Raw genomic sequence first — 25,372 nt, forward strand, 5'->3', positions numbered from 1 at the left:
ACTGTGCCCTTGGCCATGCTCACTGCTCCAGTGAGCCCAGTGGACACTACATCTTTGGTGCCTGTTACTACTGTCTTGGCGGTGTCTATACCAGTCTGTAGGGCCCCTTTGGCCACATCCACTGCCCCAGTTGCCCCACTGGCCACAGCATCCTTGGTGACTGTTAGCGAGGATTGGGTCATCCCTAGGCCTCCCTGGACCACACCTTTAGCCGTGTCCACGATACTAGCCATCCCTGTGGAGAGAGCATCCTTGGTCCTGGCCATCTGGGAGGATACCAGATCCTTTGCCCCGGAGATCATCTGATGAGGCAAAAGACTTGTGATGAAGCAGAGAGTTGAAAGACACCTCTCCTCCCCACCCCAGATCTCCTCCTCCCCCCAATTCTTGACATACCCTGGGGAGTGGGACCGGCTCCCTGGAGACCTGGCCAGCTCACCTCTCACCCTGACATACCACCTACCCTGGCTCCCAGGACACAGTCCATCAGGGTCCATCGCAGAGCCACATGGTGCCCAGATGTGGTAGACCCTGACTGTTGACAGCTATGCCCCAGCACCCTCTTTGCCCAATATCCCTTAGCCTGGGCTCAGCAAGTCTTAGAATTACATGTTTTGTTCATCTCGCCTAATCTCAGTTTACATCAAAATTTGAGCCTGGTGTCTCCATCACAGGGAGAAATTTGAGGTGACCAAATACTTGTTAACATGAATATATTCAAGTAAAAGAAGGGGATCCACGTTTAGAAAAGTGATAACTGGGGATTTCCCTTGTGGTCCAGTGGCTAAGACTCCACACTCCCAATGCAGATGGCCCAGGTTCGAGCCTTGATCAGGGAACTAGATCCCCCATGCTACAACAAAGATCAAAGATCCTTTGTGCAGCAACTAAGACCTGGTGCAGCCAAATAAATATTATTTTTTAAAGTAATAATCAGAAAAGTACAGGGCCAAGTATTGGATCTGAGCCATAGGAACCAAGTTGATAACTTGGTATGTCATTTTTTAAAAATTTATTTGTTTTTGGCTGTGCTGGGTCTTTGTCGCCGAGTGGGTTTTTCTCTAGTTGTGGCAAATGGAGGCTACATTCTAGTTGTGCTGTGGGCTTCTCATTGCGGTGGCTTCTCTTGTTGCGGAGCACGGGCTTTAGAGCACAGGCTCAGTAATTGTGGAGTACGGGCTCAGTTGCTCCAAGGCATGTGGGATCTTCCCAAATCAGGGATCAAACCCTAGTCTCCTGCATTGGCACGGAAGATTCTTTGCCACTGAGCCACCAGGGAAACCCGGTAGCACAGGGCAGTTTCTGCTAGTTCTTCCAAACTGCTGAAGGGTTGTGATGGCCTCAAGATGGCTACCACTCAGCTTCAACCAGGAGTGTGCTGTTTCCAATTCAGGTGTCCCTAGACCTGAGTGATCCTGCCCCAGTGATCCTAACACTGGGCAGTGTCTCGGGACATCTGTGGTAGTCATGACTTCAGAGAGAGTATGCTCCTAGCATCGAGTGGGTGGGTGTCAGGAATGCTGCTAAACACCCCACAATGCCCAGGACAGGCCCCGACAGAGGGTGATCTGACTCTGAATAAGCCATGATAGTGAAATGGAGAAGCCCTGAAATAGTCTCACCACCAGCCCTTCTGCCCAACATCATCTCAAGTGGGTACCGTGCCCACAGAGACCTGGGTTCAAATCCCAGCTCTCTCCTATACTTGCTGTGTGACCTCTGGCAAGCCACACCCCCTTCTCTGAGCCTCATCTCGGAAATGGTGATTAAGACAGCACCTCCTTCAAAGACTGGTTAAAAAAAAGGAGTCAAGGTCCCTGACCAACTTTGCAGGTAGCAGATGCTCCATTAATGGAAGTGAAGAGGGATGGAGGGGGAGGACTGAAAAAATGGGTAGAGGGGCCCTAAGCTGCTTTAATTTGGGCCAGAGGGCAAACCAAGCAGTACTTTGCCCTCAGAAGAGCTCAGATGTGGCCAACCTGCGGGCAGAGGGGAGTCAAAGAAGACTCTAGAGTGGGGTGTGTGCTGAGCGCAAGGGTTGGATTGGAGCTCTCCACCCTGCTGTGGCCCTCAGTGGTCTTACATCAGCCACTCTGCTTGCCCTGATCTTGGGGACAAGGTTACCTGGGCGGTTCCCATTCATCCAGGACCGAGGGTGGATGCAGCGTTGGCCATTGTTCAGCTTCTGACTGCCCAACATTCACATCCCAAGCTACCTTTTCTTCCTGTGTGACTTTTGACAAATGGCTTGGCTTCTCTGTGCTTCAGCTTTTATGTGGGGTACTATTGCTCCCTCCCTGTTGCAGTGGGGAGGATTAACTATTAAACAGCACGTGTAAAGCACTTAGGCCAGAGCCTGACGTGTGGTGAGTGCATTGCCCCTGTTTTGGTCATACTGTGCTAGGTACAGCACCAGGGTGGGAGTTGGCAGGGAGTGGGGCGTCTGTAGACCGGATGGTGCCAGGGAGTACTGCACCCATTTCACAGATGCAGAAATAGAGGCTCCAAGGGGAAGACTGGCCTGTCACCCCACAGCGGTACACACAGGGGTGTCTGCTTTTTCCTTGGCCTATGACAACCCTCCGGATGGCAGGAACCAAAACATCCAGGGAAGAGGTACCCCAGAGGGAGGCAAGGCCATCAGACCAGGCTCTGCTTGCCCCTCTCACCTTGTCTGAAGGCAGCAGTGTCTTCTCTAACCCCCTGGCCGTCTGCTCCGGGTCAGCGGGTGCTGGGGGGACAAGAGCCAGTGAGGCAACCCAGGGAGGGACACGGGCTAGCATCAGCCACCCTGGAGCCCATTGCACAATCAGTGGGCACAGCCTGAAAGGTCAGGAATGTCCCAGCTGCCCTGCCGGGGACAACAGAAGGTAACATCCATGACCATGGGCCTAGCTCAGTCACTGGTCTCACTGGGGGCTCCCTCAACCCCCAGGACTGGCTTCCTGGAACAGGGGTTCCCTAGAGTTCTCTCTGATGGGGTCCTGGGTGCTGAACGCCCATCAAGGAGGGGGGGCGGCCACAGGGAAAGGAGTTGGGGCCCTGCTTTGCCGCGCCTGACTACAGCTGGCAGCTGCCTGCCCAGCCTGGATATACAGAGCAGAAGTCAGCTGCTTGGGGCTCTGGGCCCAGAGCTGCCACCTCAGCCTGCACTCCCCTGCTCCAGCCCCTCTTCGGGCCCTGGGGCTAGGGCTGCCCCGAGCACTCTGGCTGAGCAACTGGAGGCTGTGTGACCCCAGGGAAGCCGCTGTCCCCCTCTGGAACCAGAATCAAAATCTCAGATAAGCTTAGACCCGTGGAACGTCCACGGTACATCAGAAATGGGGTGATGGAAGGCGGAGGGGGCATTGAGAATATGGGAGCACGGCTGTGTCTATGCCCCTATTCTGGCTGACTTGTGCCCCCTCAGGTCACTCATACTGACGCCCTGAGTCCCTGCTTGGCACTAAATGAGCATGCCAGCCTCACAGGGTCTATCAAGGCGGCACAGGCACATAAGAAGCGCCCCCAAGTTCAGCAGAAGTCCCTTCTGGGGTCTACCTCCTGAGCCCCCGCCTCATCCATGGAGCTGTCCACTCACCCTGAGCCTGGGGCTGGGCGGCCTCCTCGGCTGGAGCGCCTGCAGGCTCGGCAGCTGGCCGGGCCTCTCTTGCTGAGCTGTGGGCGTTGGCCACCAGGTTCCGGGCAGCACTGAAGCCAGGCAGGGACCCAAAGAAGCTGCCCAGGGTCTACATGGGGTGGGGTGTGTGTGAGCAGAGCCAGGTGTGGTTGGGTGGGGCAAGGGGCACATCAGACAGCCCTGAGTTCCCAGACCACCCTGGACCCTTGCTCCTGGGTGACCTCAGGAAAGTGTCCCAGCCACTCTGAGACTCAGTTTCCTCACCTGAGCAATGGGCAGGTTCAGTCTATCTCCCAGGGACAGAGGAAATAATCCTCCGGGTCTCTAAAGACATTTTCCTTTCAGGGCCCACATCTCACAGATGGGGAAACTGAGGCTCAGAGAGGGGCCAATGCTGGCCCAGGGTCACATAGCAGGGGAAGAACTGGGGTTTGAGTGCATCCTTCCACCCCTCACCCTCCAGCTGGGGACCAGATGGAAGACTGGCCTGGTGGCTCTCAGAGCCCTCCCAACCGACCTGGGAAGCCCCTTCAGACCCCAGGACTATGGAGGTCACTTCCCTAAGGTTCTGGGGGCTTCTCAGGGCCCAGCTGGGGTAGTTCCCTCCCACCCCTGCCCTCACCTTGCCCTTGGGTTTGGGGGGATCCTGGCCTCCATCTCGAGCAGACATGGTAACCCTCTAGGCAGCTGGAAGGAGGTAGAGATGGGGGAGGGGCATGAATGGGGGCTCCCGGGGCTCCCGGGCCTCCCGCCCAACACTCATAACCCCGAGCAGTCCCCCAGCTCCTGCCCAGAGGCTGGCCTCACCCCTGGCATTGCTCACCTGGACCGTGTGGGGGTCCCTTGGAGTGACAGGCGGTGCAGCCGGCAGCTGGGCTCTCAGCTCCCAGGCCTTATAGGGTCTGGGGTGGTGCGGGCCAGGCTGGCTGAGGCAGGCAGCCAGTGGGCTGGGGGAGGGCTCTGGGTGGTCACGTGACTGCCCGCCTGCCCAACCGGCCCAGCGTGGGCCCAGCGCCCAGTACCTTTCCCCCGCTCCCAGCGCCCGGCAGCCTCTGCCCATGGCACCTGCCCCCACCAGGCTGAGTGATTCACGAGTTGTCCCATACCCTCGAGGCACAGCCTGCTTATCCTCTCGGCCTCTGGTGTCCACCTGGGCGATGGGTGTGTTCCAGCTGCTTTGTGGGGCCACCTTGCCTTGGCCAATTACCATCTGTGTGCTTCAGCTACCCCTCCAGACACCTCACCATGGCCCACAAGGCCTTGCTTCCTCCCTCTTTCCCCCTCCCTCATCACACTTCAACCACACAGGCCTCCTCTCTTTTCCTCCAGATTGCTAGGCCTGGTCCTGCTCCAGGACCTTTGCACCTGCTATTATTATTCCTTCTGCCTGGAACATCTTCCCCAGACACCCCCATGGCTTCCTCCCTCACATCCATCAGGCCTGTCTTTTGTTCCCTGCAACAGGATGGCACCCAGCACACAGTTGGCACTTAAGAAATGTTTGGCTAAATGGGCCAACTCAGAGGTTGGTTGTGAGCATGAAATGAGGTCATGCATGTAACCTGTTGATCCCAGAGTCTGGTATGTAGCAGGTGTTCAACAGACATCAACTTAGCATTGTCCAGGGAGAAAGAGAGGAGCAGGGTCTGTCTGGGGCAGGGAGCGGGTGTGTCACTCTCCAGAAAGGACTTCCCTTGAGAAAAGGCCTAAATACAGACCCAGACAGGTCACCAACTGAACTGAGGGGTACCCCACGAGTGAGATCTGGGCTTGGTGGGCTTGAGTCAACCCAGGGTGGCTTCCTGAAAAAGGCATCCTGTGCCTGAGGCTGTAGAGCTGGGAAGTGGCAGAGACAGGATTTGAACCTAGACCTGCAGGTTGTCTGTGAAGCAGGTGGATGGGTAGGCAAGCAGACAGCCAAGCCCCCTTTGAATGCCTGTGTCTGCCCCTGGGACAGAGATCCCAGCTGTGTGCTGGTGGGGGTGGGCGGACAGACCCAGTTGGTGGCTCTGGGCACTAAGCTGGGAGGAGGGAGGGTCTAGCCACTGGGCCTGATGACCCGTGGGTTGTTTCCTTGGAGCCATCACTGTGTTTGCCAAACAGCTGGGGAGCAAAACAAGGGTATCTCCCAAACTCTCTCCCCAGCCAATGGCTCCCAAAGGTGGCAGGAAAGCGGGGGTGGGAAACTCAGGGTGAGCCCCTCCCCTCCCCACAGGGCTGCTGCAGTGCAGCAAACAGGGAGCAACCCAGCAAAAGTAACAAAAATGCTCAGAAACACCGAGTCAGGTCCCGTCCCTCCTCTGCCCAAAGCCCTCCTCCCCACCTCCCTAGGGGTAAAAACCCAAGGCTACCCCACCACCCACAAGACTCTGCACAACTGCCCCATCCCCTCCCTATCCTCCCCTCCTCCATCTCTCTCCCCCTCCTCACTCTGCTCCACACAGGCCTCCTCACTGCTCCTCCGGGACACAAGGCACTGTCCTGCCCCACAGCCTTTGCACAGGCATGAGCACTGCTGCCTTACTCCTATTTTCATACCCATTTCACAGAGGAGAAAACTGAGGTTCAGAGAGGCTCACTTGTTGATCCATCCATTTGTAGGCAAGGTGAGGACTCAGCCCCAGGGCCTTCACTACTGTGCTCTTCCCCCAGATTCCAAGACTTACCTCAGGCTCTTTCCCTCCCCTCAGTTCTAGTCAAACTGATGCCCCACAGCCAAGCCTCAGCCACACACCCTTTCCATGTGTTATTCTGCTCATTCTCACTTAGCTTGGCCCTGCAGGAGCCCCCAGCCTCTCAGGGAAAGAGAAGCCAAGGCTGCCTGTGGTTTATATCCAGATAGAAAGGACTTGGAGCTCCAAGACGGTGGGCTATGGAGGGTTGGAGATATCCCACAGGAGTAGAGTCAGGGAAGGCTTCCTGGAGGAGGTGGCACTGGGGCTGGGCTTGAGGATGGATGAGATACAGCCAAGAGAAAGATGGGCAGGTGGGAGGGTGTTCCAGGCACAGCCTGAACAAAGGCCTTGAGGTGGGGAGATGTGCACAGCTCCTTGGGACCACAGCAGTGTCTGAGTCGTCCCAAGGATGAAACCGGAAGTCCTCAAATGCCAGGGTGAGGAGTGAGGATAGTTGGTCTGAGGGCAACAGGGATGTTCCTGAGGAGTGGCAAGGAGGTGAATCTAGCTGGCGCCAAGTGGCTGGGACTCCCACAATCACCCTTGGGCCAGATCCCAGGGAAGCCAGGGGTCACCCTGACCTTACCACATCAGACTGTGGTTTCCCAACACCCTGAGCGGCCTCAGGGGGCCCTCAGGGCCAGCCAAGAATGTGGTCAGAGGACAGGAGGGCCCCCACGAGACTAGCCTGTGGCCCTTGCCCTGCCTCTGTCTCCCCCATTCTGACCGGTGCAGCCAGAGAAGCCACAGGGAGATGGGCATAGGAGCCACTGCTCCCTCTGATCCCTCCTCCTCTTGATCCTGCTCCTTGCAGTTTCCCAAACATTCATTTGTACTAAAGTGTGAATGACTTCCATTCCAGGAAGCGACATCTGAATGCTTCACCCAGGTGGGTGGGGTGCTCACAGTGGAATTCCAGACAGGAGGTCAAGCTCATCAGGGTGGCATAATTCAAGTCTCGAACCCCAGCTTGTGCCACATGGTCACACACCTCCGAAGCCCCCAGCACCCCACCACTGAGACCCACCTAGGATGGAACAGAGGGCACTGGTCTCTGGACAACACCAAGCAGACAACACTGGCCTCTGGACAACACCAATACTCTTTATTCTGGAGAGTAAATGCCAAATGGCTAAGCATGTGGGGGTGGCAGGTCCAGCTGAGGACCCCTCAGTCTGAGATGGAAGAGCTGGGGGAGGAAAAGGACACTCACTCACTTTTCAAAGCTCCAGACAGAAGCATGTGCCTCTATGCTTCTATCACATGGGCAAAACATGTGATCCTCTGGGGAGTTTTGATCAGCTTCTTAGGGTGGAGCAATGGGAACCACAGCCAGTGAAACCAGCTTAGGGCTAGTCAGCCTGAGTTATGTTCAAGTCCTTATATGGGAAAGACTGGGGGCGATGTGACATCAATGACCTCAGTCTAGGATTCAGATTTCGGTCCCCAACTCCAGGCAAGAGCCAAGACCAATGCTTCGGCTAGTAGTGCTGACGCATGGCCGCTAGGGGGCAGCAGGGATCTCGGGGTGCAGGACGGCCTCCATCGGGTCAAAAGTCCAGCTCAGGCATCAGAGTGTGCTTAGGGCGGCTGGGGGGCTCAGGTTCCTCCTCGGGAATGTTCCCCGAGAGGACCGTTCCCTCCCCGAGCTGGGCCTGCCAGGCTCTCTGCTGGGCCGGCCAGTCCAGGTGCGCCCAGCGGGGGTCAGGCCCGCCGACAACCTCGTCCACCAGAGCCTCCAGGTCAGGCGGGGGTTCGGGCCGCTCCACGAGGATGGGTGCGAAGGGCCCCACCAGCCAGGGCAGGGGCATGGCCTGCACCACCAGCTCCAGCAGCTCGTCCACGCACGCGTGGGCCCGGGCCATGCTGCCCCGGCCCTCTGCCAACACGGCCGCCGGCAAGTCTCCGAAGCGGCGGGCGTCGGCAAAGGCGGCCTGCAGGGCGTCCACGCTGCGCCTCACCTCGGCCACCTTCTCCTGGGCACTGGGGGGCAGGCCCCGCACGCTGGTCTCCAGTGCATCCACGGTACTCTGCAGTTCCCGCATCAGGTTGCGGGACAGCACCAGGGTCTCAAGCTCCGCCTGCAGGGGGCGTGGGTGGGGATGGGTGGGAGCGGAGGGGCGGGGCCTCGGTGTCGCGGATGGACCCCTGCCGGGACCCCCATCTGCCTCAGTTTCCCTGCAGATACTCCAACCAGCTGTCAGCTGACCTCAGCACTTGGTTGGAGCCTGGCAGCCCTGGACCTATCCAGAGCCCACTCCCTTCCCTCCCCTCCTGCTCCCATCCCCCACCCATCCCCCACGCCATCCTACCTGGCTGTGACGCCTCCGGCCGTTCTCTAGGGGGCGCTGGCTCCAGTCCTCCCACAGCTCGTGCACCTTCCCGGGGCGGGCGGGGGTGATGGGGGTCACTCCGCACTGCATACCGTGGATCTGTGGAACCAAGACCATGATAGTCAGAGCCGGAGGGGCTGGAGAGTTGGGGGAACCAGGGCCCCAGTCTGGATCTGGCCTCAAAAAGCACTGGATGCAAACCTTCATGGCCTGCTGATCCAGCTTGGCTGACCCATCTATGCTCTTCCCTGACCTTAGCCAAAACCTGTGACTGAGGTACCCCTGAAGCTCAGACTCACTGCTGGCCCTCTGCCCAAGTGGTGTCTCAGGCACACTCTCCCCGCCACCCACCTCCCCGCCAGGTTCACTCCACTTCATTGTAAATGTCGCCTCCTCCAAGAAGCCTTCCCGCCCCACAAGCCTGGGTGTGAGACCCCTCCTCTGGGTCTCACAGCAGCCAGCATGCTCTCCAGTCATGACCCTTGTCCCCCTACTGGACTGTGAATGTCCTGGTTGGAGGACGGGGGGCACGTTGCCTTTAGTTCACAGGACAGGGCAGGTATGAGATGATTAATGGAAATAAACTGTGGTCCATCCAGACAACAGAACACAGTCCACACTCCATATTCATGGGTCCTACATCTGTGGATTGAACCACGATTTGGGGTTGCTTGAACCCACAGATGCAGAACCGGGGGATACAGAAGGCAAACCGTACTAGGCCATTTTACAGAAGTGATTTGAGCATCTGTGGATTTTGGTATCCATGGGGGGTGGTCCTGGAACAATCTCTCACAGATTCCAAGGGATGAATGTATTATGTCACCTTAAAGAGGAAGGAAGTGCTGACAGGCTAAAACAGGGCTGAACCTTGAGGACATTCAGTCAGTCAATTACTCAGTCATGTCCGACTCTTTGCGACCCCATGGACTACAGCATGCCAGGCTTCCCTGTCTATGACCAACTCCTGGAGCTTGCTCAAACCCATGTCCATCAAGTCAGTGATGCCATCCAACCATCTCATCTTCTGTCATTCCCTTCTCCACCCGCCTGCAATCTTTCCCAGCTGCTGCTGCTGCTAAGTCACTTTAGTCGTGTCCGACTCTGTGCAACCCCCTAGACGGCAGCCCACCAGGCTCCCTCGTCCCTGGGATTCTCCAGGCAAGAACACTGGAGTGGGTTGCCATTTCCTCCAATGCACGAAAGTGAAAAGTCAAAGTAAAGTTGCTCAGTCATGTCCAACCCTCAGTAACCCTATGGACTGCAGCCTACCAGGCTTCTCCATCCATGGGATTTTCCAGGCAAGAGTACTGGAGTGGGGTGCCATTGCCTTCTCTGATCTTTCCCAGCATCAGGGTCTTTTCCAGTGAGTCAGTTCTTCGCATCAGATGGCCCAAGTATTGGAGCTTCAGCTTCAGCATCAGATTTTCCAATGAATATTCAGGACTGATTTCCCTTAGGATTAACTGGTTTGATCTCCTTGCTGTCCAGGGACTCTCTAAGAGTCTTCTCCAACACCACAGTTTAAAAACATCAATTCTTTGGCACTCAGCATTCTTTATGGCCCAGCTCTCATATATATACATGACTATTGGAAAAACCATAGCTTTAACTATATGGACCTTTGTTGGCAAAGTAATGTCTTTGCTTTTTAATATGCTGTCTAGGTTGGTCATAGCTTTTCTTCCATGGAGCAAGCATATTTTAATTTCATGGCTGCAGTCACCATCTGCCATGATTTTGGAACCCCCCAAAATTAAGTCTGTCACTGTGTCCACTGTTTCCCCATCTATTTGCCATGAAGTGATGGGACTGGCTGCCATGATCTTGGTTTTCTGAATGCTGAATTTTAAGCCAGCTTTTTCACTCCTCTTTCACTTTCATCAAGAGGCTCTGTAGTTCCTGTTCATTTTCTGCCATAAGGGTGGTGTCACTGGCATATCTGAGATTATTGATATTTCTCCCAGCAATCTTGATTCCAGCTTGTGCTTCATCCAGCCCACATTTCGCATGATGTACTCTGTTACTAGGGGCTTCCCTAATAGCTCAGTTGGTTAAGAATCGACCTGCAGTGCAGGAGACCCCAGTTTGATTCCTGGGTTGGGAAGATCCACTGGAGAAGAGATAGGCTACCCACTCCAGTATTCTTGGCCTTCCCCAGTGGCTCATCTGGTAAAGAATCTGCCTGCAAAATGGGAGACCTGGGTTCAATCCCTGGGTTGGGAAGATCCCCTGAAGAAAGGAACAGCTACCTACTCCAGTATACTGGCCTGGAGAATTCCATGGACTGTATAGTCCATGGGGTCACAAAGAGATGGACACGACTGAGTGACTTTCATTTTCACTTCACTCTGCATGTAAGTTAAGCAGGGTGACAATATACAGCCTTGATGTACTCCTTTCCCAATTTTGAATGAGTCCGTTATTCCACGTCCGGTTCTAACGGTTGCTTCTTGACCTGCATACAGATTTCTCAGGGAGGCAGGTAAGGTGGTCTGGTATTCCCATCTCTTTCAGAATTTTCCAGTTTGTTGTGATCCACACAGTCAAAGGCTTTAGTGTAGTCAATAAAGCAGATGTTTTTCTGGAATTCTCTTGCTTTTTCTATGACCCAACAGATGTTGGCAATTTGATCTCTGGTTCCTCTGACTTTTCTAAATCCAGCTTGACCATCTGGAAGTTCTCCGTTCACGTACTGTTGAAACTTAGCTTGAAGAATTTTCAGCATTCCTTTGCTAGCATGTGAGATGAGTGCAACTGTGCAGTAGTTTGAACATTCTTTGGCATTGCCTTTCTTTGGGATTGGAATGAATACTGACCTTTTCCAGTCCTGTGGCCACTGCTGAGTTTTCCAAAATTGCGAAAAAGTTGGCTTAAAGCTCAACATTCAGAAAACAAAGATAATGGCATCTGGTCCCATCACTTCATGGGAAATAGATGGGGAAACAGTGGAAGCAATGTCAGACTTTATTTTTGGGGACCCCAAAATCACTGCAGATGGTGACTGCAGCCATGAAATTAAAAGACGCTTACTCCTTGGAAGAAAAGTTATGACCAACCTAGATAGCATATTCAAAAGCAGAGACATTACTTTGCCGACTAAGGTCCGTCCAGTCAAGGCTATGGTTTTTCCAGTAGTCATGTATGGATGTGAGAGTTGGACTGTGAAGAAGGCTGAGTGCCGAAGAATTGATGCTTTTGAACTGTGGTGTTGGAGAAGACTCCTGAGAGTCCCTTGGACTGCAAGGAGATCCAACCAGTCCATTCCGAAGATCAGCCCTGGGATTTCTTTGGAAGGAATGATGCTAAAGCTGAAACTCCAGTACTTTGGCCACCTCATGCAGAGTTGACTCATTGGAAAAGACTCTGATGCTGGGAGGGATTGGGGGCAGGAGGAAAAGGGGACGACAGAGGATGAGATGGCTGGATGGCATCACCGACTCAATGCACATGAGTTTGGGTGAACTCCAGGAGTTGGTGATGGACAGGGAGGCCTGGCGTGGTGCAATTCATGGGGTCGCAGAGTCGGACACTACTGAGCGACTGAACTGAACTGAACTGAGTGCAGCACTTTCATAGCATCATCTTTTAGGATGTGAAATAGCTCAGCTGGAATTCCATCACCTCCACTAGCTTTGTTTGTAGTGATGCTTCCTAAGACCCACTTGACTTCACACTCCAGGGCATCTGGCTCTGGGTGAGTGATCTCACCATGGTGGTTATCTGCATCATGAAGACCTTTTTTGTACAGTTCTTTTGTGATTCTTGCCACCTCTTCTTAATACCTTCTGATTCTGTTAGGTCCATACCATTTCTTTCCTTTATTGTGTCCATCTTTGCATGACATTTTCCCTTGGTATCTCTAATTTTCTTGAAGAGATCTCTAGTCTTTCCTAGTCTATTGTTGAGGACATTATGTGCAAGGAAACTGGCCGACTCCGGTGCTCACAGCTGCCCTCTGGTGGCTACTTCAGGAAGGACAGACTGTGGGATCCAGGATGGGAAACCGGGACCAGGTGAGTCATCCCCTAGGCTGCACCCCGGTGGAGGAAGAGGAGGATGTGCACGGGTTTAGGGTAGACTTTGAAGGTAGAGTTAACAGTACTGGCTGATGTGTCGGATGTGGGAGAGGCGGTGGAGAAGAGGGGAGCTGAGGGTGATTTCCAGGTTTTGGCTTGAGCGCTTGTTAGGACAGGGTTGCCATCAACTGAGATGAGAAGGACGCAGGAGAAGCAGGTTGGGGGCATTTGAACCTATCAAGCCCAGGGAACATATTCCTCTGGAGAGGGAAGGACGAACAATGAGGGGAGAAGCTGGGTTATGAACTCGACCTAAATTCTGGGGAAGATCGGGGTTGGTGATGAGAGAGCCTGAGGTTCCTTCATCACTTTTTCCATCTACCCTGAAAGGTAAAAATGAAAGTCACTGAGTCGTATCTGACTCTTCGCATCGCCGAGGACTGTAGCCCGCCAGGCTCCTCTGTACTCTGTCCATGGAATTCTCCAGGCAAGAAAACTAGAGTGGGTAGCCATTCCCTTCACCAGGGGAATCTTCCCAATCCAGGGATCGAGCTAAAATCTCTTACATATCCTGCACTGGCAGGTGGGTTCTTATTACCAGGGGGAAGTCCTCCGCCTACCTTAACCACCTGTAAATTCCAGCTCCTACTTCCCCTCCTCCACAAAGTCCCTCCAAGCCTCTCCAGGCTGAGCCTTGAGCCCCACCGAGAGCCTCCAGCCCCGGGTCTCTCCTCTGCCCCAGCCCTGCACATACACGCTTCCGCCTCCACTTTCAGACTAGCACAAGACCAGGTACTTGGCTGGCACTCAGTCCACGCGTGCTGGCCTGCATCACAGGGTAGGGAAGGCGAGCCGAGAGCTCTCACCAGCTCCAAGGTCTCCTGCAGCTGGGCCAGCGTGTCCTGGGCATGGTGTTTCTTCTGTCTCAGTTTCCCCAGAGAGTGCTCATACGCCAGGTGGCGGAGCCGCGTGGACAGGGAACCCAGGCGCACGAAGTAACCCTGATGTTTCCGCTGCTCTTCCACTGAGCCCACTTCCGGGCCCTCAGCCTCCGCTGCCAGCGCCGCTGGAGAACAGAAGAGGGAAGGGGGTCACGGTGGCCACGCCCTCTGCTCCTAGGTGGATTAGCAGGCCAAGACAAGGGGTTGGGGTGGGGGTGGGGACTCCCAAATTTATAGTTGCCTTCTACAATATCAACTTACTCGACCATCCCCAAACCCTACGATGTAGACACGATTTTAGTTCTATTTACAGACGAGGAAAACCAAGGTACAGAGAGGTGAAGTCCCACAGGGTACAAGAGGCTGACCTGGGATTCGAACGGAGGCAACCAGAACTAGTCTACTCGAATACTAGGTCTCTTTACCTTGGTTTTCCTCATCTGTAAATGGGGCTAATAACATTAAAGAATTGATTATGAGTGCGTGGCACACAGTAGGTGCTTCTAAAATGCCTCACAGGGACTTCCTTGGTGGTTTAGTGGTTAAGATCCAGTGCTTCCATTGCAGGGAACTAGTGGGGAAACTGGGATCCCGTATGCTGTGCCCCATGGCCAAAAAATAAAGTGAATTTTAAAAATAACGCCAGCCTTTCTGCCAAGGAGGGAGCACGCCCCATGTACCTCTAGTGCTATGAAGCAGGCCTGAGAAGTCAGATTGTGTCCAGGGCCTGAAGACAAGATGTGGAACCTTGGAGAATGGTAGGGTTTAAGGAAACCATGTAAAGGGGAGGACGCTATTCAACCCAAGTTTTTTTTTTTTTTTTTTTCCGCAAGGCATACCAGAAATCAGGTTTTGTACGGCAAAAATCTGATTTTCTTTTCTTTTTTTTTGTCATAGCATACAGCATGTGGGATCTCACCTCCCTGACCAGGGATCAAATCTGAGCCCCCTGCACTGGAAGGCAGAGTCTTAACCACTGGACCCCTGGGGAAATGCCCAAAATATGATTTTAATTTTTATGTATATTTATTTATTTGGCTGCCTTGGGTCTTAGTTGCATTATGCGGGCTCAGTTGCCCTGAGGCACGTGGGATCTTAGTCCCTGACCAGGGATCAAACCTGCATCCCCTGCACTGCAAGCCGGATTCTTAACCACTGGACCACCAGGGGAAGTCCCCAGAAATCTGTTTTTTAAATGAATGTGATGAATTAAACCATTTTAAAGGCACTGCACAGGCCAAATACTGCAATATGAAGCGCCATGGTCTGGAGGGCCACCAGTTTGAGACTGTGGCCCTCCAGTCTGTAAGTCCAGTACACTCTTGAGGGTCTGGGCAGTCAGATTTCTTCTAGGATGTGGGCCGGGAGCCATGGAAGTGGACTGGAATCCTGTGTTCCCTGCTGATCTGCTGTGTGGCCTTGGGTGAGTCTGGGACCCCTCTGATCTGTAGCCTCTAGAGGTGGGCCCTGGGCAGGAGGATTCAGGGGCGAATGTGGAGGCTGCTGGCCTTACCGAGCTCCTCCTCAGTCATGGGCAGGAAGTGGTCCACCAGCTCCTCTGACTTTTCCAGCACGACATCCACGGCATGGCTCACGGATCGCTTCAGCTCCACACTCCAGCGGCGGCCCTGCCGGGCCAGGCCCACCATGCCTGTCACGCCGCTGGCCACCACACCCTTGGCCGAGGTCACCACCTGGCAGGAGGGGCCAAGCTCCAGGTGCTGTCAGCCTTGGTCTCCTTTCCCTTGCCCCCAGCTCCGGCGGGCTGTGAGGCAAGGACCCTTGGCCCTTGCCTGGCTCTGGACCACTATTTCCCCCTCTTTAAGATTTTTTTTTTTAATGTGGACCATTTTTAAAGTCTTTATTGAATGTGTTATAGTATTGGTTCTGTTTATGGTTTGGTTTTTTGGTCAGGAGGCATGTGGGATCTCAGCTCCCCAACCCAGGATAGAACCCACACCCCCTGCATTGGAAGGAGAAGTCTTAACCACTAGGCCACCAGGGAAGTCCGACCCCTTTTATAAAATGGGGGAAAATCAGGTCTGTCCCTCATGGGGTTGTTGAAGGGAGGCTTAGCACCAGCTGGCATATATTAAATGCTCGGTAAACACTGGTCTCTAATTGACATCTAATTTTCATCTGGCTGGTGTTGTCTCAAATTGACTGAAGTCTGACTGGGTCCTGGCCCAGGTATTGAGGTCGGGTCTGGGAGGAGGCTGCATTTCTCACTCCCACCTCCACAACCCCGACATAGGTTCCCACACGATCTAGCGGTGCTGGGGGGTTACCGTCTCTGAAGGTTGCTGGAGAAAGGGCAGTTTCTCTTCCAGCTTGTCCAGGCCTCTGCAGGCAAGATCATTCACTGTGGCCACTGGAGCAGAGAGGCAGGGAGTGAGAATTGGGAAGATGTCGAGGGAACTAGGGATACACAGAGAGTCACGGAGGGAGGGGATGCTGGAGGGAGAGGCAGAAAAAAGAGAGAGACACACACAGGGGGGAAGAAATAGGGAGAGGGGCCCCTGGCTGGTCCCCTGCAAGGGGCTGGGGGCCCTGAGGCTGTGGGTGGGCCACCAGGCGGGACCCTGCCTCTCGCCCTTCCCACCTCTGCCCTGCCGTCAGTGCTGCCAGCACCAAAGTGACCCCTCGCCCATGTCCAGCTCAGACACCTCAGCAAGCAGGCTCAAGATCACACAAGCCAGCTGAGAAGAAGGGAGGGTGAGGCCCCGGGCTGGGACCCTCAGGTGATCCCCTTCCTCAGTCAGATGTAAGACCAGGGGTCTCTCTGCCCCCCACCACACCCCTGGGTTGGACCCCTGAGCTGGTTACAGGCTCAGGATGGGTGGGGGCCGGGACAGAGGGGCAGACAGGGGAGGGAGATTGGACAGGGAGAGGGAACCAAGGCACATCAGGCTAGTCAAAGGGAGGAGGACAGTGAGACAGACAAATGGGAACCAAAGGGGCAGACACAGAAACAGCTAAGGGCAGGTGGCCAGGTGATCAAACTACAGAGGGACAAATAAGAGGGGAACAGAAGGGAAGATGGGAAACAAACAGGGGAAGATGGCGCAGGCAGAACGACCCAGAGAGGGTGACGCAGGTGGGTGGGGACAGACAGGCAGACAGACGAAAGGCACACAATTTAGGCAATACTGTGCAGCAGGACTTCCCTGGGGAAGTACAGTGGTTAAGACTCTATCCCTCCATTGCAGGGGGTGCAAGTTCCCTGGTCAGGGAACTAAAACCTCACAAGATGAGAGGCGTAGCCAAAAAGAAAAAAGGACTGCGGAGGCACATTCAACTCAGGGGGTTCCTTGTAGTGCAGCGTGAGAGGGCAGGGCAGTGGGAAAAGCACAGGACTCAGGACGCTAGCCAGGGGAACTCACACTGGGGCTGCAGGTGGCTGAGCAGTGGCTGGGCATGGTCCAGGGCTCGGGTGGTCAGGTCACACATGCAGTGCTCAGCCAGGCGGCAGGCGGAGCCCAGCAGCGGGTGTCTGTCCTTGGCAGCGCTGTAAGCCTCAGAGACTGCGTTGCACGTGGCCCTGATCAGGGGAAGGGCAGCCACGCGCTGCACCGCGCTCTGCAGGAAGGGGTGGCATCAGAGGGGTTCCAGGTGGAGGTGGGGGGCTCAGCCACCAGCTGGAGAGCCTGCTCACCCTCTCTGGGCCAGGATGAGGGGGAGAGGAAGTGTATTGAGCACAGCTGCCTGCAGGCAATGGAGACCCTCATGTAGGTGTTTAGGGCTCTAGTTCTCAACAGCAGACACACAGCAGGACTAGTTCTGAAGGAACTGGTCTGCTCCAGAAGCCTGGCAGGCTACAGTCCATGGTGTCACAAAAAGTTGGACACAACTGAACACACATGCATGTGCGCATGCACGCGCACACACACACACACACACACACACACAAAGGGCATAGCCTCTGGACCATCTGAGTTCAGTTCTGGTTCTGATGCTTTCAAGCTGTATGAACTTGGGCAACTATGTGAACTGCTCTGTGCCTCAGTCTCCTTATCTGTGAAATGGGCTTCTAAGGCTGTGAAGGGGATTCAAGGAGTCATTGTATATGAAGCGCTTGGACCAGTGAATGATGCAGACTGTATGCTGTGATTGATGCTGTTATTGTTGTTGTTATTGTTTTGTTTGATGCTGTTATTGTTGTTGTTATTGTTTTGTTGATAGTGCCATGATGGTGGACACAGAAACAGAGAGATACAGGCAGAGAGAGGGAGAGGGTTGAGCAGAGGCCAGGTAAGCTGGCTGGGAGTGTCTGGAAAGACTCTCCTCCCTGGCCTTCACTTTGCCCCTCTGGGAAATGGGTAGAATGGGCCTCCCTCAGCTATGGTCCAAAATGCCCTCAGATAGTCTGAAACTGAGGATGACTCAGTCTGAAACTGTCCCCTGAGGGGCTGTCCCCCTACCCTCTCCTGAGCTGAGCTCCGTGGGAGACACAGCCCCTCACCTGCTGATCCTGCTCCGACAAGCTGGGTCCGGGGGCCTGAGCCCCCTCGTCTTCTGACATGCCTACTGCAAACAGGTTCACCCTGGGAGGCAGGACAGAGTGACAGGCCCTTGCACGCCAGCCCTCCCAGCTCCCACCCAGACCCTGGGTTCTGTCCGGCTGGGCTTGGTGACCCAGGCAAGTCTCGTCTCCTCTTGGGGGCTCAGTTTCCTCATCTACAACGTGCGAAAATGATGATACCTACCTCAGAGCATCCTGGGCAGGGACAATGCATGCATGGGGCACTGCACACAGTAGGTGCGTACTTCCCAAGTCACTCAGATGGTAGAGAATCTGCCCATAATTCGGGAGACCTGCTGGGTCGGGAAAATCCCCTGGAGAAGGGAATAGCTACCCACTCCAGCATTCTTGCCTGGAGAATTCCATGGACAGAGGAGCCTGGCGGGCTATAGTCATGGGGTTGCAAAGAGTCCGACACGACTGAGCGACTAACACTTTCACTTCAGAATACCTCTGGCAGGATGGGGGCATGTTAGTGATTCAAAGCATGGGCTCTGTGGGGAGAGACACCTAAGATCGAGTCCTTCCTGCCATTACCTGCTGTGTGACTTTGGGCAAGTGCCTTCACCTGTGTGGGCTGCTTTCTCCTCTGCAGAGTGAAGGAGATCCCTGTTATCCCCAGCCCAGGGATGGAATCGTGCAAGCAGCTCCCAGCAGGGATGCAGGTGGAGTGGGAGCCACAGAATACCAGTAAACTCACAGTCCAGTCTGACACACAGGGAAACTGAGGCACACAACAGGTCCATGCTGGGCCCAAGGTCACTCAGCTAAGTAGACTCAGAGAGAGAGTTAGACCTCAGACTCCCCGCCTGCAGTTCTTCCCCTGTCCCCACCCGTGCACCCTTAGAGCCCTAGTCCTCGCCCAACAGGGTCCTGAGCTTTTGCCAACTGGGACAAGGGTCTCAGCCACCTGCTGCGGCCTATCACACCCCACCTCTTACCAAGCCGCTGGACTCTAGCCTGTCCACCCACTCACTGGGGGCCCCGGCGATCTGCTGGGCAGTCCTGGATGCCGCCTGAGCGGCACTCACCTGGGCGCGTTCAGCTTCAGCCCCCAGGTTCAGCCACAGACCCTAGACTCGGACTTCAGTCTCCGCCCCCAGTCTGCCCCGCCTGCCTTATACCGACTTGGGGGCGGGGCCTCGGGGGACTGACCAATGGAGAGAGGCCATGCGGGGGCGTGCTCGGGGCGGGGCTCCCGGCCCCCAGCTCTATCCAGGGGCTCCCAGAGCGCCCCGCAGTTGTCATAGCAACTTGGGGACGCTGGCTATACAAGAATTGAGCTACTTTCCTTGGCCCTCACTGCTGTTGCTCCAGAGACGATGGAGGGCCAGCACAGCCCCCCAACCTCTTCACCCAGTGACCTTGGGCAAGTCCTCAAGGTCTTTCTTTTTGCTTTTAAAAATCTGCCACTTAAACTAAGCCAGGAGAGAGGTCGGCTCATTCCTTTCGATGCCCATCTTACAGATGAGCAAAGTGAGGATCAGAATGCTTAAATCAGGAAATTCCCTAGCAGTCCAGTGGTTAGGACTCCGCACTTTCACGGCAGAGTGCCCGAGTTCAGTCCCTGGTAAGGGAGCTAACATCCCAAAGCCGCGCAGCGCTGCCAAAAAATAAAAATATTTAAACCACTCCCCTTGGCTCACCTAGCGATTGAGGGATCTGATTCAATCCCAGCTCTGCCAGCCTCCAGAACCCTGGCGTTTGTTGCCACAGTTGGAATGACCACCCACACCTGGAAGGACCACCCACGTGGGCATGACCCTCCTTCCAAAGAGATGCAAAAGAAGAGCATGCCCCAAACATCCCAGGGACCCCGTCTGATCTCGAGCCCCACCATACACAACATTGTGTTGGCATGTGGCCCTGAGGTTCCAGAGCTGTGAAAACACAGTCCCCTGGGCCCCTGCCCATTTGTTCAGCTCTATCCAGCCTTCCCATGCTTGCCTTGGGCAGCTACCCCTCCCCGGTTATCACAGGCCAGTGTGAAAAATTGTTTGGAGCCCTGAAGCAATCAGGTTTAATTTAAACCTTCCCCAGGACACAAGCTTTGGCAGGAATCCACTGGTAAAATGACACCCTGGGCAATGGTCAAGGTTTTATTTCCAGTTAAGTCCAGGGATGGGGAGGGGAGGAGGAAGTCAAATCCCAATGGTTATCCATTTGGGATTTCGTGGCATACCTCTCCTTTCCTCCTTCTGCATCCTGGAGACCTAGGAATTTTACTTGAGAGATGCAAGGAGCACAGTGAAACCATCCACTTCTGTTCAACAATTATTTATTAGTTAAACTCCACCTGATGCAAAGAGCCAACTCTTTGGAAAAGACCCTGATACTAGGAAAGACTGAGGGCAAGAGAAGAAGGGGGAAGCAGAGGATGATCTGGTTATTAGATAGCATCACTGACTCAATAGACATGAATCTGAGCAAACTCCAGGAGATTGTGGAGGACAGAGAAGCCTGGTGTGTTACAGCCCATGGGTCGCAAAGAGTCAGACAGGGCTTAACAGCAATACAGTCTGACTCCAAGCTGAGTGATGCTGGGTAAAAGGAAATCCAGTCCAAGGTCCTGCACTCAGAAAACCACACACAAAGTGGGGGAGACAGAGCCAGATTGAGACAACTTCAGTGTGGGGCCAGGGCAGGCTGGAGGAGCCAGAGACCAAGAGGTCTGAGAGATAGGGGGAAAGAAGTTTGTGGAAGAGGATACAGCGTGAGCAAAGGCAATAAGGAAGGAAGGAAGGAAGTTTCAAGGCATGTTTCCAGAAGCCTGGACGAAACAGATTCCAAAAACTATGGGAAGCCCAGTCTCACCCTTAGAAGGGGGGATTATTTGCTAAGTGGGGTGCACTGGCCTATGAAGACTTGCCTCCCCAGCCCAGCCTCAGTCCCTGCCCTGGGCTTCAATGGGACTCAGCCACAGCCAGGAGCCTCTGGCCCTTCAAGGCCTCAGGGCCGGAACAGCGTGTATGATTCCGGAAGAACATCTTATCTTCATTGGCTACCAGCCAACGATAGAGATCGGCCAGGTTCTGGTCACAGATCCAGGGGTTACTAGAGATGTCAAAGCCGTCCTTCAGGTTCCTGGCAGCCTTCCCCAGGGAGGTCCAGAGGCCCGTGGGCACTGTGGTCAGCAAGTTGTTGGACAGATCCAGCATGTCCAGTTTCTGCAGACCTCGGAAGGCGCCGGCTGCCACCGAGGCCAGCCTGTTGTCATTCAGAAAGAGGTAGCGCAGTTTTGGCTGGGGTGCCAGAAGGCCCTCTCCGAGCACCCGCAGTCTATTGCCCTCCAGATGCAGCCGTTCCAAGCTCAAGGGGCCCCTCAGAAGGTCAGGGGGCAATGTCTGCAGGTAGTTATTGCTAAGGTCAAGGGTGAGCAGGTCGGTGAAATTCTCCAGGAGCCCAGGGGGCAGGGAGTGGAGATTGTTCTCAGACAGGTCTAGATGATGTAGGGCTTTCAGGCCGTGCAGCCATGAAGCTTCCAGAAACTTCAGCTGGTTTCCCTTCAGCACCAGGGTGCAGAGGGCAGCTGAGATCCGGAAGAGGCCAGGGGGCAGCCGGGTCAGGGAATTGCGGGTCAGGTCGAGCACCTTTAGTTGGGGCACGGGCAGCAGGAACTTGGGGGAGAGGTCCTCCAGTCTGTTGCTGGAAAGGTGGAGTTCCTGGAGGTTAGGGACCCCCTGGAGGAAGTCGGCAGGCAGCTGAGTCAGGTTGAAGAACTCCACGGCCAGAAAGATGGTGTCAGCTGGGAGGCTGTGGGGGATTTGGGCAGGTGGCTGGCAGGAGATGGAGCTGCCATTGACCGAGGAGGACACCAGACAGGCTTCAGGATTTGGGGTGACCCCCTGGGCTGAGACTACAAATAGCAGCAACAGGAAGAGTCTAGAAAGATGGGAGTCCCAGCCCACCAGGCTGCAGGCAATGACAAAAAAGAGCTTAATAAGTCAAAATTAAGATATTAGATACCCATCAAGATAAAAATACACCCAGAATCTGCCTGCTTCTTACCATATCTACTCTCACCAACCCAGACCCTGCCACTGCTTTGCTGGGCTGGAATAATGGAGTCACTTCCTCTCTTAGCTTCCACACTTGCTCCCCGCGCCCGCCCAGAGCTGCCAGAATTAACTCTTGTTCCAGGAAGAATTATAATTCTACAAAAGCCTGAGTTTCTTAGTCTGATCCTTAAATACTACCCTTTCCTATTGCCAGTCCAACCTCAATGCGCTATTAATTATTTGCAGTTTAACTTGCTAATTTCTTCTGCTCTCACTTGTTTTCTAGGTCATTTCTTATCTCCCTGGTTCCGTGTTTTGAAGACAGAGCCCACAAACTTTTATTCTCCCTGCAAAGTGCCAGCTCCAATGCTTTCCACAAAGCTTTCTTGACTCTCCCAAGCAGAAAACTGTTTCCTCTTGGGGACCAGTTGGGGTTTCTGCTCCTCATGGTCCCTCCAGCAGTGCTGCCCCAAGCCCAGCAGCACCAGAGACCACCTGAACACCCTTGGTTGCTACAACCCATGGACCACTTGGGGTTCCTATGCTGTGTGTATGTGTCAACTACAAACTGACACCTACCATCTACCTCTACAAGGATTAAATAATGTGCTGCTGCAGCTGCTGATTTTCAACACCCCCTGAAAGGAGTTCAGGGTGGAGAGCAGAAATGAGGCACTCTGTGCTTGGGGGTGAAGGGTGAGGTGGCAGTGGGCGGGGGCAACTGGCAGGACAAGTCTTCAGGTACTTATTTTCGGGAGCTACTTTTATGAGCCCAGTCCTTATATCTCCTTATATCTAGAAAAGCACTAAAATCCTTCATAGTGATGAGTGCTCCCTGTGACTAGCAGAAAGCTTCTACCAAACAAACAAACAAACAAAATATATATATATATGCTTGATTGCATGTACTCCTCCTTCACAAAATCACATCTATACTGACCTCCCCAACCCTGCCTCTTTGGAGCAGTCTCTCAGAGCTATCCGAGGTGCTGTTTTCCAGGTTGCAGTCCTCATTTTGCCCCAAAGAAAACTGAACTTGCAACTCTCGCATTACGCATTTTCTGCATTGACATACGGGAGTGAGTCTGTCCTTTGGAGCAGCCTGAGTGTCAGTCTGCTCCAGCCTGCGGGCCAGTGTCTGGACCTGGAACTTCAGTGGGTCAGACAGACTGTTATCTCCGCAGTGTTCATGTCAGTTCTGCCCAGGACGGGTCGGGTGGGGACCTACCTCTGTTTTCGCTCTGGGTTCCGAGAGGACATGGTGGCCTCTCTATTTTCCATCCAGGTTCCCTTGGTCTAGCAAGGTGGCCTTATACCAGCCTAAGCTACGGGCAGGGGCAGCAACCGTAGGGAAGTCTCCACCCACATCCTGTTCCTGATAGGGGCTGACCTGAGCCAGGCGGGGCGGGGCGGGGGGTGGGGTGCGGGGGAGGAGGAAGGGAGGGGTCAGGATTGCAAAATTGCTTCCTGGAAAGGGAAGGACAGGCAGGGGGCTGCCCACCCCTTTCTTGACCTTGTTTCTACCTAGTTTTTCTTTCCCCGAGTCCTGCTTTTGGAGAGTGGGTACCCAAGGGTCTCTGAGGCTGAGTTCCCACATCTCCTAACCTAGGAATCAAGGGTCAGGCTTGCAAGGTGCCAGTCTGTCCTGGGGGATGGGGACATCTCTTTGAGCAAGAGGTACTATTTACAATAAATTTGAGCAACCTGGAAGCTCAATGGAGAGAACAACAACAACAAAAAAACACACTTGTCATAAATTCATGACATAGTCTATTTTTTAAAATAAAATTTTAAAAAATGGAATTCAAAAGCAAGTGATGCCAAAAGTCCCCACAGTCTTTGAACAATGGCCTGTGCTGTGTGCTAAGTTGCTTCAGTCATATCTGACTCTTTTCGACCCCATGGACTGTAGCCCACCAGGCCTCTCTGTCCATGGGATTTCTCGGGCAATAATACCGGAGTTGAAGCAGGAAAGGAACATGCCAAACTGACTCCATCTTGAAAAAGAAGGAAAGTCCATCTTACATTCCTAGTGAAATTTGGATTATGTGCCTGGTAGCCATGGAGATCACATACCTATGGCCGAATAGGCCTTCCAGACTGGTAGACACCAGATTCTATACCAAGATTTCCCTTCGCCAGAAAGAATGTAATAATCCTGCATGTAGTCAATCACCTTTGTAATCTTTATGGGCCCACTGGTGTAGGTTACAATGAATAACCAGCTGACCCTTCTGATTATGAACCATGGCTGTAACCTGATTTTATCTCCCTTTAACATTTTCCAGGCTAGGTTTAAAGAATCTGGGGATGTGGGCTTGAGCATGTACACTTAAGGTACATAAAGTTTTCACAAAAGTCAGTCAGTGTCTCTGGCTAAAGGGGAAACCTTGCCTAGGACCCGCCAGTGTAGTAAGCTGTATTCCACAATCCACGCTGTCTTTCTGAGTGAGTTTGTTTCCCGGATCATTTGGCTATAACATTTAGTGCGTTGGTGGTATAGTGGTGAGCATAGCTGCCCTCCAAGCAGTTGACCTGGGGAGCTCCTCACTTTGAGGAGACAAGTCCCATTTGGGGCTACTCCAAGGCCTCATGGCTCAAATCTTCTAGAGGGGAGAAGGTGCCTTGCCCTTCGGGAAAGATTCCGTTCCTTGAAGCCTGGATCTTTCATATTAGTGGGTGGTGGATGGCAGCAGGGGAGTTGAGCACTCAGGTAAGGAGGTTCCCACTCAGCAGGGTAGAAGAGGGGGCCTGATCAAACCCCCTGGGAGGGAATGGGAAATACACTGACCGTGACTGTTACAAAGGAGATGATGTCTGCGTCGTCTTGAGGTCAATTATTAACAGGCGATTGCGAGAGTGATTTGGGGGGAAGAAACTTGGTCTTTGTGTGCTCATATTCTGCCCTCCCTGAGGAGGTGTCCCATCTGCTGTGAAATTCTTGACCCCCTCAGAATTGTCAGGTTAGAAGGAAGGGGATACATAAGTGAGTACAAATTGGCTTTTCCAGAGACAGCCTGGGATGTGGGATATTTAACCCTTCTGTATTTTCATCTGCACCCAATCAAGCTCACCAAGCCAGAATGGACTTTAAAAGTTAACGGAGAAACACTCCTGGACCACGTGGCTTTCTGATTTGGCTGCACCAACCGGCAGGTGAAGATCTCCCTCTGGGATCTGGCAGGTAAGGCTCTTCTCACCGCAATCAGGAAGAAGGCGGAATGGCGATTTAAATGTTTCATTGAGTGGAAATAACAGATGTACT

General features: G+C 53.9%; 3 protein-coding genes across 19 annotated transcripts in view; all 3 read right to left on the reverse strand.

The window, feature by feature from the left end:
- Nucleotides 1–4,534, reverse strand: part of PLIN4 (perilipin 4) — a 10,453-nt gene extending 5,919 nt beyond the window's left edge. The window contains exons 1-5 of one of the 2 annotated variants that reach the window (XM_040241997.1): nt 4,443–4,534; nt 4,242–4,306; nt 3,581–3,728; nt 2,670–2,731; nt 18–302 (exon numbers count right to left, since the gene is read on the reverse strand). In XM_040241997.1, coding sequence (XP_040097931.1) covers nt 18–302; nt 2,670–2,731; nt 3,581–3,728; nt 4,242–4,289 — 543 coding nt within the window. In that variant the 5' untranslated portion in view covers nt 4,290–4,306; nt 4,443–4,534. Of the gene's footprint in view, nt 303–2,669; nt 2,732–3,580; nt 3,729–4,241; nt 4,307–4,442 lie in introns of both variants that reach the window. The other variant, XM_040241996.1, reaches the window with a different exon arrangement.
- Nucleotides 4,535–7,377: 2,843 nt separating this feature from the next.
- On the reverse strand, nt 7,378–19,674 carry PLIN5 (perilipin 5). Of its 16 annotated transcripts, none has more exons than XM_040241999.1 (10): nt 19,141–19,673; nt 18,810–18,876; nt 18,647–18,698; nt 18,050–18,131; nt 16,971–17,166; nt 15,876–15,958; nt 15,101–15,281; nt 13,513–13,712; nt 8,607–8,726; nt 7,378–8,375 (listed from the first exon to the last, which is right to left on the reverse strand). In XM_040241999.1, the coding sequence occupies exons 4-10, from the start codon at nt 18,107–18,109 to the stop codon at nt 7,845–7,847; spliced, it is 1,371 nt and encodes a 456-aa protein (XP_040097933.1). In that variant the 5' UTR covers nt 18,110–18,131; nt 18,647–18,698; nt 18,810–18,876; nt 19,141–19,673; the 3' UTR covers nt 7,378–7,844. The 16 variants fall into 16 exon arrangements, with proteins under 16 accessions (XP_040097933.1, XP_040097934.1, XP_040097935.1 ...); XM_040242000.1 differs by having other exon boundaries at nt 18,810–18,885; XM_040242001.1 differs by having other exon boundaries at nt 18,050–18,698; nt 19,141–19,674.
- A 431-nt stretch (nt 19,675–20,105) lies between these two features.
- On the reverse strand, nt 20,106–23,422 carry LRG1 (leucine rich alpha-2-glycoprotein 1). Its single transcript, XM_040242017.1, has 2 exons — nt 23,336–23,422; nt 20,106–22,021 (listed from the first exon to the last, which is right to left on the reverse strand). The coding sequence occupies exons 1-2, from the start codon at nt 23,386–23,388 to the stop codon at nt 21,013–21,015; spliced, it is 1,062 nt and encodes a 353-aa protein (XP_040097951.1). The 5' UTR covers nt 23,389–23,422; the 3' UTR covers nt 20,106–21,012.
- Between the last annotated feature and the right edge of the window lie 1,950 nt (nt 23,423–25,372).

This window comes from Oryx dammah, unplaced genomic scaffold (assembly GCF_014754425.2).
Source record: "Oryx dammah isolate SB20612 unplaced genomic scaffold, SCBI_Odam_1.1 HiC_scaffold_5, whole genome shotgun sequence".
NCBI classification, from domain to species: Eukaryota; Metazoa; Chordata; class Mammalia; order Artiodactyla; family Bovidae; genus Oryx; species Oryx dammah.

Excerpts from the sequence above, each read along its gene's own strand:
- LRG1 (XM_040242017.1), bottom strand. The coding sequence starts at position 23,388 with ATGGAAAATAGAGAGGCCACCATGTCCTCTCGGAACCCAGAGCGAAAA. Across the intron at positions 22,022-23,335 it reads AACCCAGAGCGAAAACAGAG|CCTGGTGGGCTGGGACTCCC; the intron begins GTAGGTCCCCAC and ends CATTGCCTGCAG.
- PLIN5 (XM_040242007.1), bottom strand. The coding sequence starts at position 18,109 with ATGTCAGAAGACGAGGGGGCTCAGGCCCCCGGACCCAGCTTGTCGGAG. Across the intron at positions 15,959-16,970 it reads CAGCCACCTGCAGCCCCAGT|TGGCCACAGTGAATGATCTT; the intron begins GTGAGTTCCCCT and ends TCTCTGCTCCAG. Across the intron at positions 8,376-8,606 it reads GCCGGAGGCGTCACAGCCAG|GCGGAGCTTGAGACCCTGGT; the intron begins GTAGGATGGCGT and ends CGCCCCCTGCAG.